The sequence below is a fragment of the Mauremys mutica genome, chromosome 24, assembly GCF_020497125.1.
Source record: "Mauremys mutica isolate MM-2020 ecotype Southern chromosome 24, ASM2049712v1, whole genome shotgun sequence".
Classification (NCBI taxonomy): Eukaryota; Metazoa; Chordata; order Testudines; family Geoemydidae; genus Mauremys; species Mauremys mutica.
This window is the reverse complement of record NC_059095.1, coordinates 937,540-951,941: the sequence shown is the minus strand read 5'-3', so window position 1 is coordinate 951,941 and position 14,402 is coordinate 937,540. Positions and strand designations below refer to the sequence as shown.

At 43.4% G+C, this 14,402-nt stretch overlaps 1 protein-coding gene across 1 annotated transcript in view; it reads right to left on the bottom strand.

The window, feature by feature from the left end:
- Positions 1-1,444: 1,444 nt before the first annotated feature.
- The window catches only part of INSR (insulin receptor), a 100,905-nt gene continuing 87,947 nt past the window's right edge, over positions 1,445-14,402 (bottom strand). Inside the window, exons 16-21 of the mRNA XM_044998526.1 lie at positions 14,118-14,347; positions 12,445-12,555; positions 12,189-12,348; positions 11,030-11,159; positions 10,692-10,826; positions 1,445-8,944 (exon numbers count right to left, since the gene is read on the bottom strand). Coding sequence (XP_044854461.1) covers positions 8,590-8,944; positions 10,692-10,826; positions 11,030-11,159; positions 12,189-12,348; positions 12,445-12,555; positions 14,118-14,347 — 1,121 coding nt within the window. The 3' untranslated portion in view covers positions 1,445-8,589. The remainder of the gene's footprint in view (positions 8,945-10,691; positions 10,827-11,029; positions 11,160-12,188; positions 12,349-12,444; positions 12,556-14,117; positions 14,348-14,402) is intronic.

The following is a 14,402-nucleotide window of genomic DNA, read 5'->3' as shown; positions in this document are numbered from 1 at the left end:
GAGGATGGTGTGGACTGCACTCTCAGCAAGTTTGCAGATGACACTAAACTGGGAGGAGTGGTAGATACGCTGGAGGGTAGGGATAGGATACAGAGGGACCTAGACAAATTAGAGGATTGGGCCAAAAGAAACCTGATGAGGTTCAACAAGGACAAGTGCAGAGTCCTGCACTTAGGACTGAAGAATCCCATTCACAATTACAGACTAGGGAACAAATTGCTAGGAAGCAGTTCTGCAGAAAAGGACCTAGGGGTTAGAGTGGACAAGAATCTGGATATGAGTCTACAGTGTGCCCTTGTTGCCAAGAAGGCTAACAGCATTTTGGGCTGTATAAGTAAGGGCATTGCCAGCAGATTGAGGGACCTGATCATTCCCCTCTATTCAATATTGATGAAACCTAATCTGGAGTACCATGTCCAGTTTTGGGCCCCACACTACAAGGAGGATGTGGAAAAATTGGACAGAGTCCAGCAGAGGGCAACAAAAATGATTAGGGGGCTGGATCACATGACTTATGAGGAGAGGCTGAGGGAACTGGGATTATTTAGTCTGCAGAAGAGAAGAATGGGGCGGGGGGGGGGGATTTGATAACTGCTTTCAACTACCTGAAGGGGGGTTCCAAAGAGGATGGATCTAGACTGTTCTCAGTGGAAGCAGATGACAGAACAAGGAGTAATGGTCTCAAGTTGCAGTGGGGGAGGTTTAGGTTGGATATTAGGAAAGACTTTTTCATTAGAAGGGTGGTGAAGCACTGGAATGGGTTACCTAGGGAGGTGGTAGAATCTCCTTCCTTAGAGGTTTTTAAGGCCAGACTTGAGAAAGGCCTGGCTGGGATGATTTAGTTGGGAATTGGTCCTGCTTTGAGCAGAGGGTTGGACTTGATGACCTCCTGAGGTTCCTTCCAACCCTGATAGTCTATGATCTGCCACCGATGCATCCAGCGCTGCCTGCTGCCTGTCACGGGACACCAGACTAGATGGGTCATCAGCATGTTCTATTAACTCTCCAGTTAGGCATGAAGGTGGTGCCTAGAACAGTCTTATTTAACCTGCCTGTGTGGGACAAGTTCTCTCCAAAAGGCAACCATGGGGGAAAAAACAAACCAAACCAAATACTAATTTTTCCTTTGGTGTAACAGAAAGGCGGCTCTAGACGTCTCCTGGCAGAAGGCATTCCTTCTTGCCAATGTTTATCTAATGGCTTCATGCTACACACTCCTCTGCCCTAAGGACAGAACCCAGGACAGATCACACAAGCAATTATGCAGAAGAGTTAAACACACCTCAAACCACAAGCCTATAAATTGGCAGGTCTGACCGTTTTTTTTTTAACATCATTCATTTTGGCAGTGAAAGTATTGCTTATTCCAAGAGGTGAATCTAATGCCTTTCATGTGGTGAAGCAGCATTCAGTGCACAGAGAGCAGAGACACAAATTACTACAGTTATTCTGGGATAATTTATTCAGAATTTTAATATAAACAGTTAATTGTTCAATATTTTACACACAGCAAGATTTTAATATTCAAAGGTATTTTTTATACTTGTCACTGCTTGGCTTTTATATGAAAACATTGAAAAAATAAATCAAGCTTTTTTTAAATTTTTTTTTTAAACCATGGCACATTTTGATCCTTTACTTTATTTCAAAAAAGAGGTATCTGCAAGACTATCAGCATTCTGGGACCTTGTGTGTGCAGAAAGGAAGGCAGGAGCAGCAAGATTAAACACAAAATATAAAGACTTCACAGAACTTCACCTAACATTTAACTGAATTTGCCTTCAGTTTATTTAAGGTACAAGCAGAACAATATTTACTTTTGGCTGAGTTTGATAAAGCTGATGACCAGTACCCACATCTGTGTAGTTCCTCAAACACAAACTACTGTTTTGATACTCGAACAAGTGTATCTGCACCTCACATAAAGCTAAAGGTAAAAGCTTTTAATTTTAAGTAGGATTTTAAAATTTTAATTCAACCTTCCAAAGTCAAAAGTGGCCTCTAAAAATTCCATCTTTGGGGGTGGGGTGGGGGTAAATATTCAGTAATGGGTGTTGAAGGGTTACTGGGTGCTGCTTAGAGAATTTAAATGAGATAAGAGTGCTTGGTAACAAGGGGGATAGTACATCAGAGAAACGCAAGGACTTTCTAGTTGAGTATTTCCCAGTTCAACCTAGATTTTTCTGTTAATTGTAATACAAAACCAGAGCTGAACTGGGAATATATTTTGCAGTGTGTTAATACTGGCCCTGATTCAGCCAGTTGCTCAAGAACATGCCTTAATTTAAGTCAATGAGGTTTATTCAAGTACTTTGAAAAGTTAGGCATGTAGTTAATAATTAGACTATCAGGGTTGGAAGGGACCTCAGGAGGTCATCTAGTCCAATCCCCTGCTCAAAGCAGGACCAATCCCCAGACAGATTTTTGCCCCAGATTCCTAAATGGCCCCCTCAAGGATTGAACGCACAACCCTGGGTTTAGCAGGTCAATGCTCAAACCACTGAAGTCTGGGCCAAAGCGTCTATCAATCATGATTTTCTGGAATGAGTGAAATGAACCATTTACTAGGATTTTGGACAATTTAGGGAGTTAAGAACAAAAAAGTCTTTCAGGAACGTTCTTTCTTGCTGACTGCAACTACTTCAGCAAAAAAAAGTAACACTGTAAAAATTAATACTAACTTTATTATACAATATAAAAATCACCACTTCTCCACCTGTACTCTTATCGCTTGCTTTGTGGTGCAGTACATTTGTTAAACTGCAAGAATAAGTGCTTATCTTCTGGAAAGACACAAATGGTTTTCTTTTTTTTTTTTAAAAGGACATATTTCATGGCAGCAGGTATTTGATAAAAACTGAAGTTTTAAAATTGCTTTCAAATATTGAAATTCTTCCAAAGGGAAAATTTAGTGTTGGCCTCATTCTTATGATATTAATAACAAGGCAAGCCAAAAGAGAACAGGCTGAGGCATGTTAATGCTCTTACATCAACATTTGTGTACAGTATGCAAGCAGAAGGAGCAAAGAATCCTGTGGCACCTTATAGACTAACAGACGTTTTGCAGCATGAGCTTTCGTGGGTGAATACCCACTTCTTCGGATAGTTAACATCGAGCCAAGCAGAAGATAAATTAAAATTGGCCTTTTTATTAAGTTCATGAAACAACAACTAATCTTATCTCAGAGACTTTATGTATTTCTGAAGTTACTATTCCTCGATTCCAATTCATTCAACCGCTTCTTTCCCTGGACACTACTCATAGGAAACTGATAGGCGGCACCAGCTGTGCTTTCAAAGGCAATTAGTTCATGACATAAAACATGCCCACCTAGTCTCCAAGTAAAAGAGAAGATCCAAGAGAAGTTTAGTCAGGCGGCTTTTGAGGCAGGCTAGGAAATAAAGAGCATCAAAGGTTCTCCTGCAGTTTTCTTGCTTCCTCTGGTATTATTCGAGATGCGAGAGCAGAGCCTCGGAACCCATCTCACATGGATTGATTGGGCACCCAGCATGAGCCTCTTTAGCAAACGTTTATGGCACAAAAAATTTTGGTTTGATTTCTAACTTGTAAAACAGGTGTACAGTCTCAGTAATATATGGAGGCACCAGCTCCGTAGTGAAGGCTTAGTGCTCCTCAAGGCCCCTTCTTCATAGCACAGTGATATTCAAGAGGGAATTTGCTCTCCTCTCCCCTTTCCCCAAGAAAATGAGGCTCAAGGATAATTGGCACAGTATCTACCTCACTCCTGTCCTCCTTCTCCATCATATTCTAGGTAAATAGCACGGGAAGCAACTTTGAGATTTTCCAAAGAGAAACCATCATCATATGCAACATACTAAAAATTAAGCAAAAGTGTCCCATTATTGCAACACAAATTTGACAGGAAACAGATATACTACCCCTAATCCAGAGTACCCTTTAGCAACCTAACAGCAGCCTTTTTCCATCTGATGTAGCTGCTTTACTACTCAATGATTGTGAAGCTGCAGCTTGGTCTATTTCATGTCACATGTCTAACCTAATCACTGCTGGCCCAGTTAGTTTACCATAATCAGCTCTTCTGTTTTACAAGGACAGAATATTTATAAGCAGCCACAACAGACATTTTTGAACCTAGCAGATAGGTTTCTGCAGTGCAAGGTGTGCTGTATTGCAAGTGAAGTACCACCAGCCTTGCAAGAGGCATTCAGGAAGTGGCAACTGAATTAACGTGCAAATGCTTCTGAGAAACTGGTCTGTTCTCACGCTTTAACGTTTGCATTACAGAAAGACGGCAGTGCACAGGGACTCACTGCTCATCTCTTCTGCTTTGCTAGCTTTAGAAATAGTGTTACATTGTGGGGCTGGACACCTTTCGCAGTGGGGGATGTGGAGAACTCCCTACCTGCTTCACGGGTTCTCAGGTGACTGCTAGGAAGGGGGGCCCATCCAGACATATGTTGTGGTCATCAGTACCAATGATAGCCAGAAAGACATGTTTTGGACAAGGAGAAAGAGGGCTTCTCAGTAGTGTGCTGCAACTGCTCATCCTGAGCCATTCCACCCTGGGTCCTGGACTACTGTTCTCCTCCTCCTTGCCTCTCACCAAAGAACAGGATTTCTCCCTCAGCATGTGCCTGTGCTTCTGTTACAGTCACAGTATTTTCAGCTCTGATACGAATCTGTTAAGTTCATCAGAGCAACAGCTCCACAGGGACCAGGAACAAGCCAATTATTGCTAACACCCTTTCTGCAAATGAGTTAGTAGGAACAGCTCAAAACCAGAAACTTTCGTCCACCACACACAGATCTCATCAACTATATTCATGCACGGGCCCTGCTGCCTCTTGGCTGGTGTTACAGGAGTAGTTCCCAGCAACACACAATGCCAGGGTTCTTCCGAGTCCCAATACGCTTCAGGATAATGACAATTTCAACAGCATGGACCACAATGTCAATTGTGGGCTAAAAATGAAGATTTTCCAAAGCAAACGTTGGGCTTTAACAGAGCATTTTCAGTTGTGCTTCTCACCTCTTCAGAAAAACAAGCATCAGCTTTAAAAGCTAAGTGCTGTAACAGCTGATTTTTTTTTTAAAGGAACTCGATTTCAACACCCACCCCCGCACCCACACACACGCAGAGAGAGAGAGAGAGAGAGAGAGAGAGAGAGAGAGAAAAGAAGTTTGAAGTAACCCATGCGAGGAACATGTATTTATGCCATGTGAATGGACTGCCTGGACCACAAAACACAGTATGTATTCCCTGCCTTCTTCAAAGAGCTGGACATTGCAAGTCATATGCACTACACAGGGCCAACCAATATCAACTAAAGCTAGCCAAACCCAATACGGGGTTCCAATATTTGTGTACATATAAGGTCTTCTACAGTGCCAACAACAGCCAGAGACAATCACTTCAATTCTGCAATGTTCCTAAAGCAACAATATGGTGAGAAAGTTGTACTTTCGGGGTCACATCTTGCTATCATTTACTCCAGATTCACACTGGTATAAATTAAGAACATGGACATGATCCAAGCTGTCCAACTCAAACTAGAGGGAGGGATAGCTCAGTGCTTTGAGCACTGGCCTGAGCATTGGTCTGTTAAACCCAGGGTTGAGAGCTCAATCCTTGAGGGGGCCATTTGGGGATTTAGTTGGGGATTGCTCCTGCTTTGAGCAGGGGGTTGGACTAGATGACCTCGAGGTCCTTTCCAATCCTGATATTCTAGATCTATTATGCACTGTTGATTATCTGGTCCACACTGGTCACATGGTATTCCAAACAAATGCCATTTATTCTATTTCAGGGCACTGCATCAGGAAAAACGTCCAAATACTTAAAATATTTAGCCCTGGAAATGGCTATTTTGTCCATATCAGGATATTTTCCTGATCATAGCAGAACTAAGAGAATTGCATCAGTCAAATTTGACCATTGTCTACTTAGAGCCACAAATAGGGTCTTTGGTCGTTACTGCTTAAGTTAAGTGATAAATAATGATTTGCTGTTCTCCCATCCCTCTGGTGAATGGTCCCTCGTATTGGAATCAGTTGATATTGATTTTCCCCAATTCATAACAGGTCCAGACCAGACTATTTAATCAAGTCTAGAGATGCACAATATTAAAAATAGCATTATGGGACACTGAGGTAGACTGTGCCAGAATAGGACAAAAAACAAACAAACCCACCACACCCTCCTGCCTAGTTTTCAAAGATAAAAATGTACACGTTTTGTATGCTTTACGAAAGAAAATTGTTTGTTTTTACAGTGATTTATTTTATATTAAAATAAATAAAAATTTTCCTAATAAGAAAACCTCTCTCAATTAGAAAAGTGTGTGAAATTTCTTCCCTGCAGTGTAGCGTAGAGCTGCTAAATAGTTACTAGTTTGTAAAGCACAAGAATGCAAGCTAGACCTTTCGAACTGTGAAGTTCTGGCCTCAGATTTATACAATACATTTTGCATCTCATTTTGTGAACAATCTTTTTGTACCTTCTCCCTTTGTCCCAACTGAGTCCGGCCCTACAAACATAAGGGGGGGCTGTTCCTTTCAGGAGGTGCAGAAAGTCCATAATCCTTTATCTAGGTGCTGTACTGCCAGGCGTCTATAGTTTTGGGTTAGCAGGGAGGGATCAGTGATGTGCTCCCTATTAGCACCAACCCTTATTTTATTTTCAGTGATTGGTCTTTCAGTTGCGGGGAGGCCGAAGCAGCCACATGTGGTCTGAAGTAACAAGCCACACACGTACATGCTTAGTGCCCCACCCAGATAAGCCAGGACTGCACCCAGCACAGGGAACTCATGGGGTCACAAAGAAAAGCGGCTGATTTTCACCTTCTGTCTCCCTTTGAAACCATCACCTGCATTATAATAGCCTGCAAGATCCAGGGGTTTGCTTCTTTCAGACCTATTAGTACATTCACTCCCCTCTGCTTCAGCCCCTTTCCCTGACAGTACATCCTTTCATCACTGTAGGAGACATGTAGTTTCATGATGCTTTTCTAACACCCTAAGCTAAACAGCTTTGCAAAGAGCAGCAAAACAAAGCCCAGCCCAAAACACAAAAGTTAGCATCCTGAAGAGCTGGAGGCGAGGGCTAAGAACAAAACATGCCCCGTAACTATCCATGGGGCATGGTGCAGGCATCTCAGGAAAACACCAAAGTCCCACTTGTTGTGCCAGGCCAAATGCCCATGCAGGCTGCAGACAGGCACAGACTAGTTCACCACAGTCACGTTCAGCTTCGGCTCCACTCATGGAGCCAGGAGCCTGGCACTTCCCCCTTTGGGTGGGTTAGTGTCTGTTGTTCTGTTCGAGTTTTTGCTCTTTCACCTGGCGCCGTTTTCTCCAATGTCTGTGGGAAAGTGCACGTGGAAGGGAAAGAAAGTGAAGTAGCAGAGCGACGGAGGGCTGAGGCAATGCTTTGTCTGTCAGCCTCCGCCAACCAACTCAAGTCCAAACTACGTTATCTTGGGGCTTTAGCTGGAGCCAGCTGACTGTGTGATAGAAATCACAAAACTCTATTTTAAAGCCTTGTCAAGTACAAACTTAACATGTGCTTCATAGTTCCTAAGAGGGTAATCAGCTAAAATAAAGTTCATTCTGAAATCCATGGACCACTTTAAGACCAAACAAACTCACTCCCCAATCCCCTCCCCCCAAAAAGAATCATAAACACTCAATAATTTATATGGTAGTTAACATTTAAAACTAAAAACATTTTAAATATGTTACAACAAACAATATATATACTCAATGCTATAAAGACAGAAAGCTTGATATCAGGTCAGGGGTTCCTGTTTTGTTTGGTCTTGAAAGTAGCCACAAATCTCAGATTTCTACTCCTTTGGCTCCTAGCATATTTTTCCTCATATGCTAATGAGAGAAAACTACTCCCAAGAGTCCTTAGTACAAAAATAATCTGTTTAGGGTTCAATCACTCTAGGAAACTGGGAAAAAGTACACACTTCCAAGAAGAGGAAAGCTTCTGTGAGAACATACAAAACTTATGTACAAAAGAAGTGTATATTTGTATATATATACACCCCATGTATATATACTGCGCGCACACACACACACACTCGGATTTAACTCATTAAAAAAGTATGAAAGCAGCAGCTATTGGTCAATCTGAGGAAATGGCGTGTCCAATTGATGGGTGTTAAAATCCTTCGGCTGTAGTGAAAGAAATGCTTCTGAAGAGGATGCCATAAAGCTTGGAATTCTGCTGAGAACATTTATGTCCTGCAGAAGTTTTGTTCTGCACTTTTATAATGTAGCTCAGACATCATTGATTTTCATTTCCTTTGTTGCCAAACGTGGATTCTCTTCTTTCAACCTAATTTACAAGGTCAGTTCCTGTTTTGAACCATGGCTACAGAAGGGACAGCCACCATGGAAACCTTTTCCATTTATGTTCACAGATAAGTCAATTAACAACCACTCAGCTTGTCAAAAAAAGTCTCTTAATCATAGGATGATTAAAAATCTGAACAAAGAGTTTGTAGTTGTATGTCATACGCTGTGGCAGCAACAACAAGAGTCCTGAGATTCACGGAGGGGAAAAGCAAAGACACAACCCTTGGGCCAAACAGGAGATGTTAGGAAGGGCTCGACCTAGGCATGGACAGAATCCGCCCGTTTTTCTTGCCACCGTTCATGTGAGTGTAAGGTATATGCTCTTCATAGTTCCCCTTGAGGCCCATGGAGGGCCCATTGTCCCGCCCCAGTACTTTGTCCCTCTGCGAATAGGAGGAAGGGTCAAGGGGTATGCTCTCCATGTTCTCAAAGTCCATTTCAAACTCCTCTGTCTCGGGAGGTTTGTTTTCTTCACTATAAAAGAATGACACCTCCTGGAAGCTGGGGTGCAAGTCCTCCTTCAGCATCTCAATGATCTCGATGAAGGTAGGGCGCATTTTGGGGTTGTACTGCCAGCACATCTGCATCAGGCTGTGCCTGAAAGGGGACAGAGAAGAGAGTCAGTATCTGGGAATCACTTTCACAGGCACAGACCTGAGCAGGGGCTGGTGTAATTTAATATCCAAACCAATGTTGGGACAAACTCCCTGCAATGGCTGTCAACTCTCTGATTCCCAGGTCGAACATTTCCACTTCTTATGTTTTCTTCTCTTCCTCTCCAGTTTCTCTTCCTGGTCTCCAATTTTCCTATTATAGCCTCATGCTCCTCTCCTTCCATGTCTGCCAGGGCCCATGACTCCCTCAGATTCATTCAATTGTAGAAACACAGGAATGGAAAGAACCTCCTGGCCATGGAGCCCATTCCGCTGCTACTGCAGGCCACCCCATCATATAACCCTGTTCACAAAACTTACTGAGCTCCATTTTAAAACTAGTTCAGTTGTTTTCCCCACTACTCCTACTGAGAGGCTGTTCCAGAACCTCCCTCCTCTAATGATTAGAAACCACCTTCTAATTTCCAGTCTCAATTTTCCCATGGCCAATTTATACCATATTTTATTCTTTTTCCAAATCTGCTTAATGTTCTCTCTCTCTACAAGAGGTTTTCTTTTCAAGCCTCCCTGTATTTCTGACCTTCAGTGTTTACCCTTTCCCCGTCCCTCTCATCTCTACCTGCCCTGCCCTGCCTCCTCCCAGCTGCTCCCGCGGGCAGCCCAGGTCCTGTTCACGTTCCAAATGCAGGCTCTGGAAGACAACACGCAGCCTAGAGTGGGCTAGGCTTGGGTAGCAGGACACAGACAGCTCCACTGCCATTTTTAAAACTAAATGCTGGAGCTAGCAACTCGTCTGAGACCCTGCAAGTTTCATTCTAGAAGGGTTTGTTAGTGGCAACATGACAGTCAGCACTCCAGCTCTTAAGCACCATCACTCTCTTAGTAACCCCGCACCTGAGTGGCCATAGGGGGTTAACCTATTGTTATTCCATCATTTGGGAGGAGAGTTTCAGTGCTGCCTTGAGGTTGGCTACAGAATCAAACATGGAGCACACGCTGGGCAAGGATAAAATGCTGATGGGATGACAAACCCACTGGAGAGGACAGACTAACTAGGGCCCTTGCTATGCCTGAGAGACAGGAAAGAGCACAAGACAAGACACTTTGCACCCTCCCTTCCCATTCACCATATGAGGGATTCCTGAAAGTTAATGAATGGAAAGTGGCCACCACTCTTGCCTAGAAGCAAACCAGGTGGAATTGTCTAATATAGACATATGACCAGGTGTCGATTTGCAGACAGCTTCTACAGTGCGGTAGCACCCACCCCTTTGATTGATGAGCCTCTCCCCAGCATTTACAGCCACTTGGCTAGGAACTGCAGAGAAGCAAGCACAGCCCTAGCACACCACTCTGCAGAGGTGAATCACTGTGTGTTAAAACGCAGTGATGGGAAAGGCCTTTTGTTTTGGCCTATATATATTTTAGACTTTCCCTGTGTTCTGGCCTTCACACCCTCTGGTGTGCACTCTCTCTTCTTACAATTATATAGGCCAATTTAGTCTGGCTTTCCTTTCTGGTCGCCTGGGCTGCCCTGGACTCTCCTCTTCATCTCTGGGTCACTCAGGATGGGGTGACAACATTTCTTTGTCAGGTGACTCTCAAAATTCAGCTTTGCTCCCCCCGTTCATCAGGGTGGGAGGGGGGGTGGAATTACAGCCACCTTCACTGGCCATACCTTAACCAAAGGAGCATAACTTGGTCAGTTCCCACTCGCCTCTAGTACTTACAGTCTCTCTGGACAGTTGTCTGGCTGATCCAGGTATCCTCCATCCATTACAAATTTTAGCACCTGTTCATTAGAGAGTCCCTGGTATGGCTGCTCCGCCAAACTACTTATCTCCCAAAGGACAACTCCAAATGACCTGAGAAAAGACCAGAACCACTGATCAGACTGATACTGAGGATCTAGAGAAGACACGGTTCAGCTTACTTTTGGTGCAGGAAGATTTTAGAAGATGCACTATATATTTAAGAAGCGGCTTCAAAATGTAATTTCCTGGTCTCTGAAGAACTTACCACCCCCCCCCCCCCATACACGCATCACGGAATGCGGAGTGCAACTTACCACACATCTGAGTAAGCAGTAAAGACACCATCCTTTAGAGATTCGGGTGCCATCCACCTCACAGGCAGCAGCCCTTTGCCTCCTTTACGGTAATAGTCGGTCTCATAGATGTCTCTGGTCATGCCAAAGTCTGACAAAAGAAGTTAGGATGTATTACTAATGCCCAGTCCTTGCTGAAAGGACTCCCATTTCTGTAACACGTGCACATTAACACTGTGCGTACCAGCACAGAGGCAGGGCCAGGTACCCACAGCGCAGGACTCCTGCCTACTTCATTCCACTGGTGTCTTCCACAATCCTCTCCTGGATCTCTCCACTGTGGGAGCCACAGTCACTTGCCTTAGAGTCTGTCCTGCTGCCCAGTTACTCCAACTATGTAGCACACTAAGTTAAACCACAGAAAACAATTCCTTTTCCTTAGGGTCAGGCTATTGTGCCTATGACACCCCAACTTTCAGTCATGCTGCTATCTTGAGAGTATTTAGAGAATGAGCATATTCCCCCCTCCCACCACTCCTTCCTAAACTATGATGCAGCCATGGTACCATTCACGGTCACAGTTGTAACTAAGCCCTATTTTGACGGATCTCTTCCCACTTGTTTGATGAAAACAGAATTCCTTTTGGCCTGAAATTCCAGATGGCTGGCCTCAGGCCAGAGGAGGCTTTGAGGGGGGGTTGGGTTATTTTTAAATTTTATTGACTCAACTGGTGTTAAGAACTTGTTTTAGACATTTGTCCTCCATAAAAACTAGTCCTTAGGCCTAATTACATCTTTAGCAGTCCTTAGCTTTTAGTTATGCTCTATGAATAGGATACTTTCTCTGTCACAGTTCTCATGGAAGCAAGAAATAATATGACATTTCCTGAGGAGCTCTCATTAGAGGAAGTTATTAACTACATTTCAGTAGAAGCTATAGAAGCTGCAGTGAGGCTCACCTAGACAATCCACTTACCAAAGTGCCTGCAGCACCTTCTGCAAGGCAGGTGAAACAGGAAAAGATATTGGACAAAGAAGGTTCACCTTAGTGTAGAACTTTAAAGACAGTTAAAAACCAACAGAGATCAGCTGGCTTTTTATAGCACTAGTCTAGGATTTCACAGAACCTCCTTCTCAACAGGTAAAGCTTAGTATTAGATTTGACGCACACATTACATACCTCCAATTTTTACAGTAAAATCTTCTGCAACCATACAGTTACGGGCTGCAAGATCTCTGTGGACAAACTTTTTGGCATTCAGGTAAGCCATACCATCTGCAATCTCTGCAGCCATCTGGATCATCTCTCTGAGAGTTGGTGGGGGACGGCCAGGGTTATTCTGAAGTTAAGTCAGAAAGTATTAAAGACTAAAGCAAGTCAGTCTGTTGTATGACATGCCCCGCCCCCTCCAATATCTCTTCTCTCCCACCTTTACCTCAGCATCAGGTCTCAGGGAGCGAAGGTAACTTTTCATATCTCCATGTGCCATCAGTTCCATGACAACCAGTGTGGGTTGTCCTTTTGAGACCACCCCTAGGAGGCGAACCTGAAACACACAGAAATGGGGATTCTCCCTTAGCATTGTGTCTGGGCATGGCACATTTGTGAAAATGGAGTTTACAGTGAAACCAACTGTGATGCATGGCTGGAAAGGGTTAAACAGCTTGCAGGCTGAATGACCCAAAGCCCACCTTTAAAGTCATGTTAGAAAAGTATGTGAATGATAAATTAGGGCCATTCATGCTAAATAGGCTAGAACTTTGAAATGAAAATCTATATTGTTAGAAATAATACTAATTGTGCCACAAGCACTCCTGTTCTTTTTACTAATTGTGTGTATCTTAGATGCTACCTGTAAACAGCCGAGATCAAAAGGGAATATTAACATTTAGATGAATCTTGGGTAAAATAATGTCATTGTCTATATGTCTCTTTGAAGTCTGTAATAGACTGCCTAATGGATAAATTGCCCTATGTTAATTTGTGTAACTAATTACTGGTGTTTAGAAAGCAAAAGGTTACATCAAAAGCCTGTTGTTTAACCAGGACTGTGCGGTCAAGTGGATGCTAGAACACTGTCACCTCAGATCTGCTTAGGCTTCATCAGGGGAAGTTTGAGTCGCAAGACTGAGGTCCCAGTAATGCTGGGACGCCCTGAATATGAGATTTGGACATTGGACTATGACCTATGAACTGAATTCTAAAGGAACTTTGCAACTACAAAGCTCACCATCTCTGCTATGAATCTGAACCTCAGTGGATTGAACTCATGTCTGTATGTATATTGATCTTTTAACCATACTCTCTCTTTTGTTTTTTAATAAATTCTAGTTTAGTTAATAAGAATTTGCTGTAGCGTGTATTTGGCTAAGATCTGAAACATTCATTAACCTGGGAGGAAATGTGTCTGATCCTTTGGGATTGGTAGAACCTTTTCTTTTATATGATGAAATAAGATTTGGACTTAGGTACCTGGTTGGAGGCCTGAGGCTGGATCACTTTTAAGGGAACTGTGTTGTTTGGACTTCTGAGTAACTAGTAAGATCGATCTAAGATACGCAACTTCAGCTATGAGAATAGCGTAGTTGAAGTCGACATATCTTAGATTGACTTAGAATCACTTACTTTGCGTCCTTGCAGCATGGGATCGATGGCCGCCGCTCCCCCATCGACTCCGCTTCTGCCTCTCACCATGGTGGAGTTCCGGAGTCGACAGCAGAGTGATCGGGAATCGATTTAGCCATGTCTACACTAGATTCAACTTTAATAGGTTTTTGTCTTCCCCATTCTTTCAGTTCACCCTAATTGAGTGACCACTGCTGGCCCCATCCCGGTCACACCAACATTTCTGTAGCAAAATCCGAGTGCTGTCATGGGACACGGGGCCCTATCATGAAGGGGGGAGGAGGGGCTTGAAAGAGCACATGGGAAATTATACAGGAAGATGAATTTTCCAGACTCTGCCACTCTCTTTCACTGACGGATTTTGCTTCCCTTTTAACCATTTTTGCAGCCTGATCCTCTAGCATTATAAAGCACTAAAGGAACATTAGTTCACAGGTGGGATTTTTACCAGCAAGTCATTTAATGTAGAGAAACTTCACTTACCACGTGATGGCAGTTGAACCCTTTCATTACAGAAGCTTCATTCAGAAACTCAATGCGCTCCCGGAGGCTGGCAGATTCATTAACGGTTTTCACAGCTACTCGAGTCTCTGGATCCCCTTTCACTATGTCTTTGGCTATCCCTTCATACACCATCCCAAAGGAGCCTTGCCCGAGCTCTCGGAGAAGGTTAATCTTGTCTCGTGGGACCTCCCATTCATCAGGCACATAAACTGTCACATGGAGAAAGACATTTCTGAATGAGGAGAGCAGTTCCTGGGGAGAGGC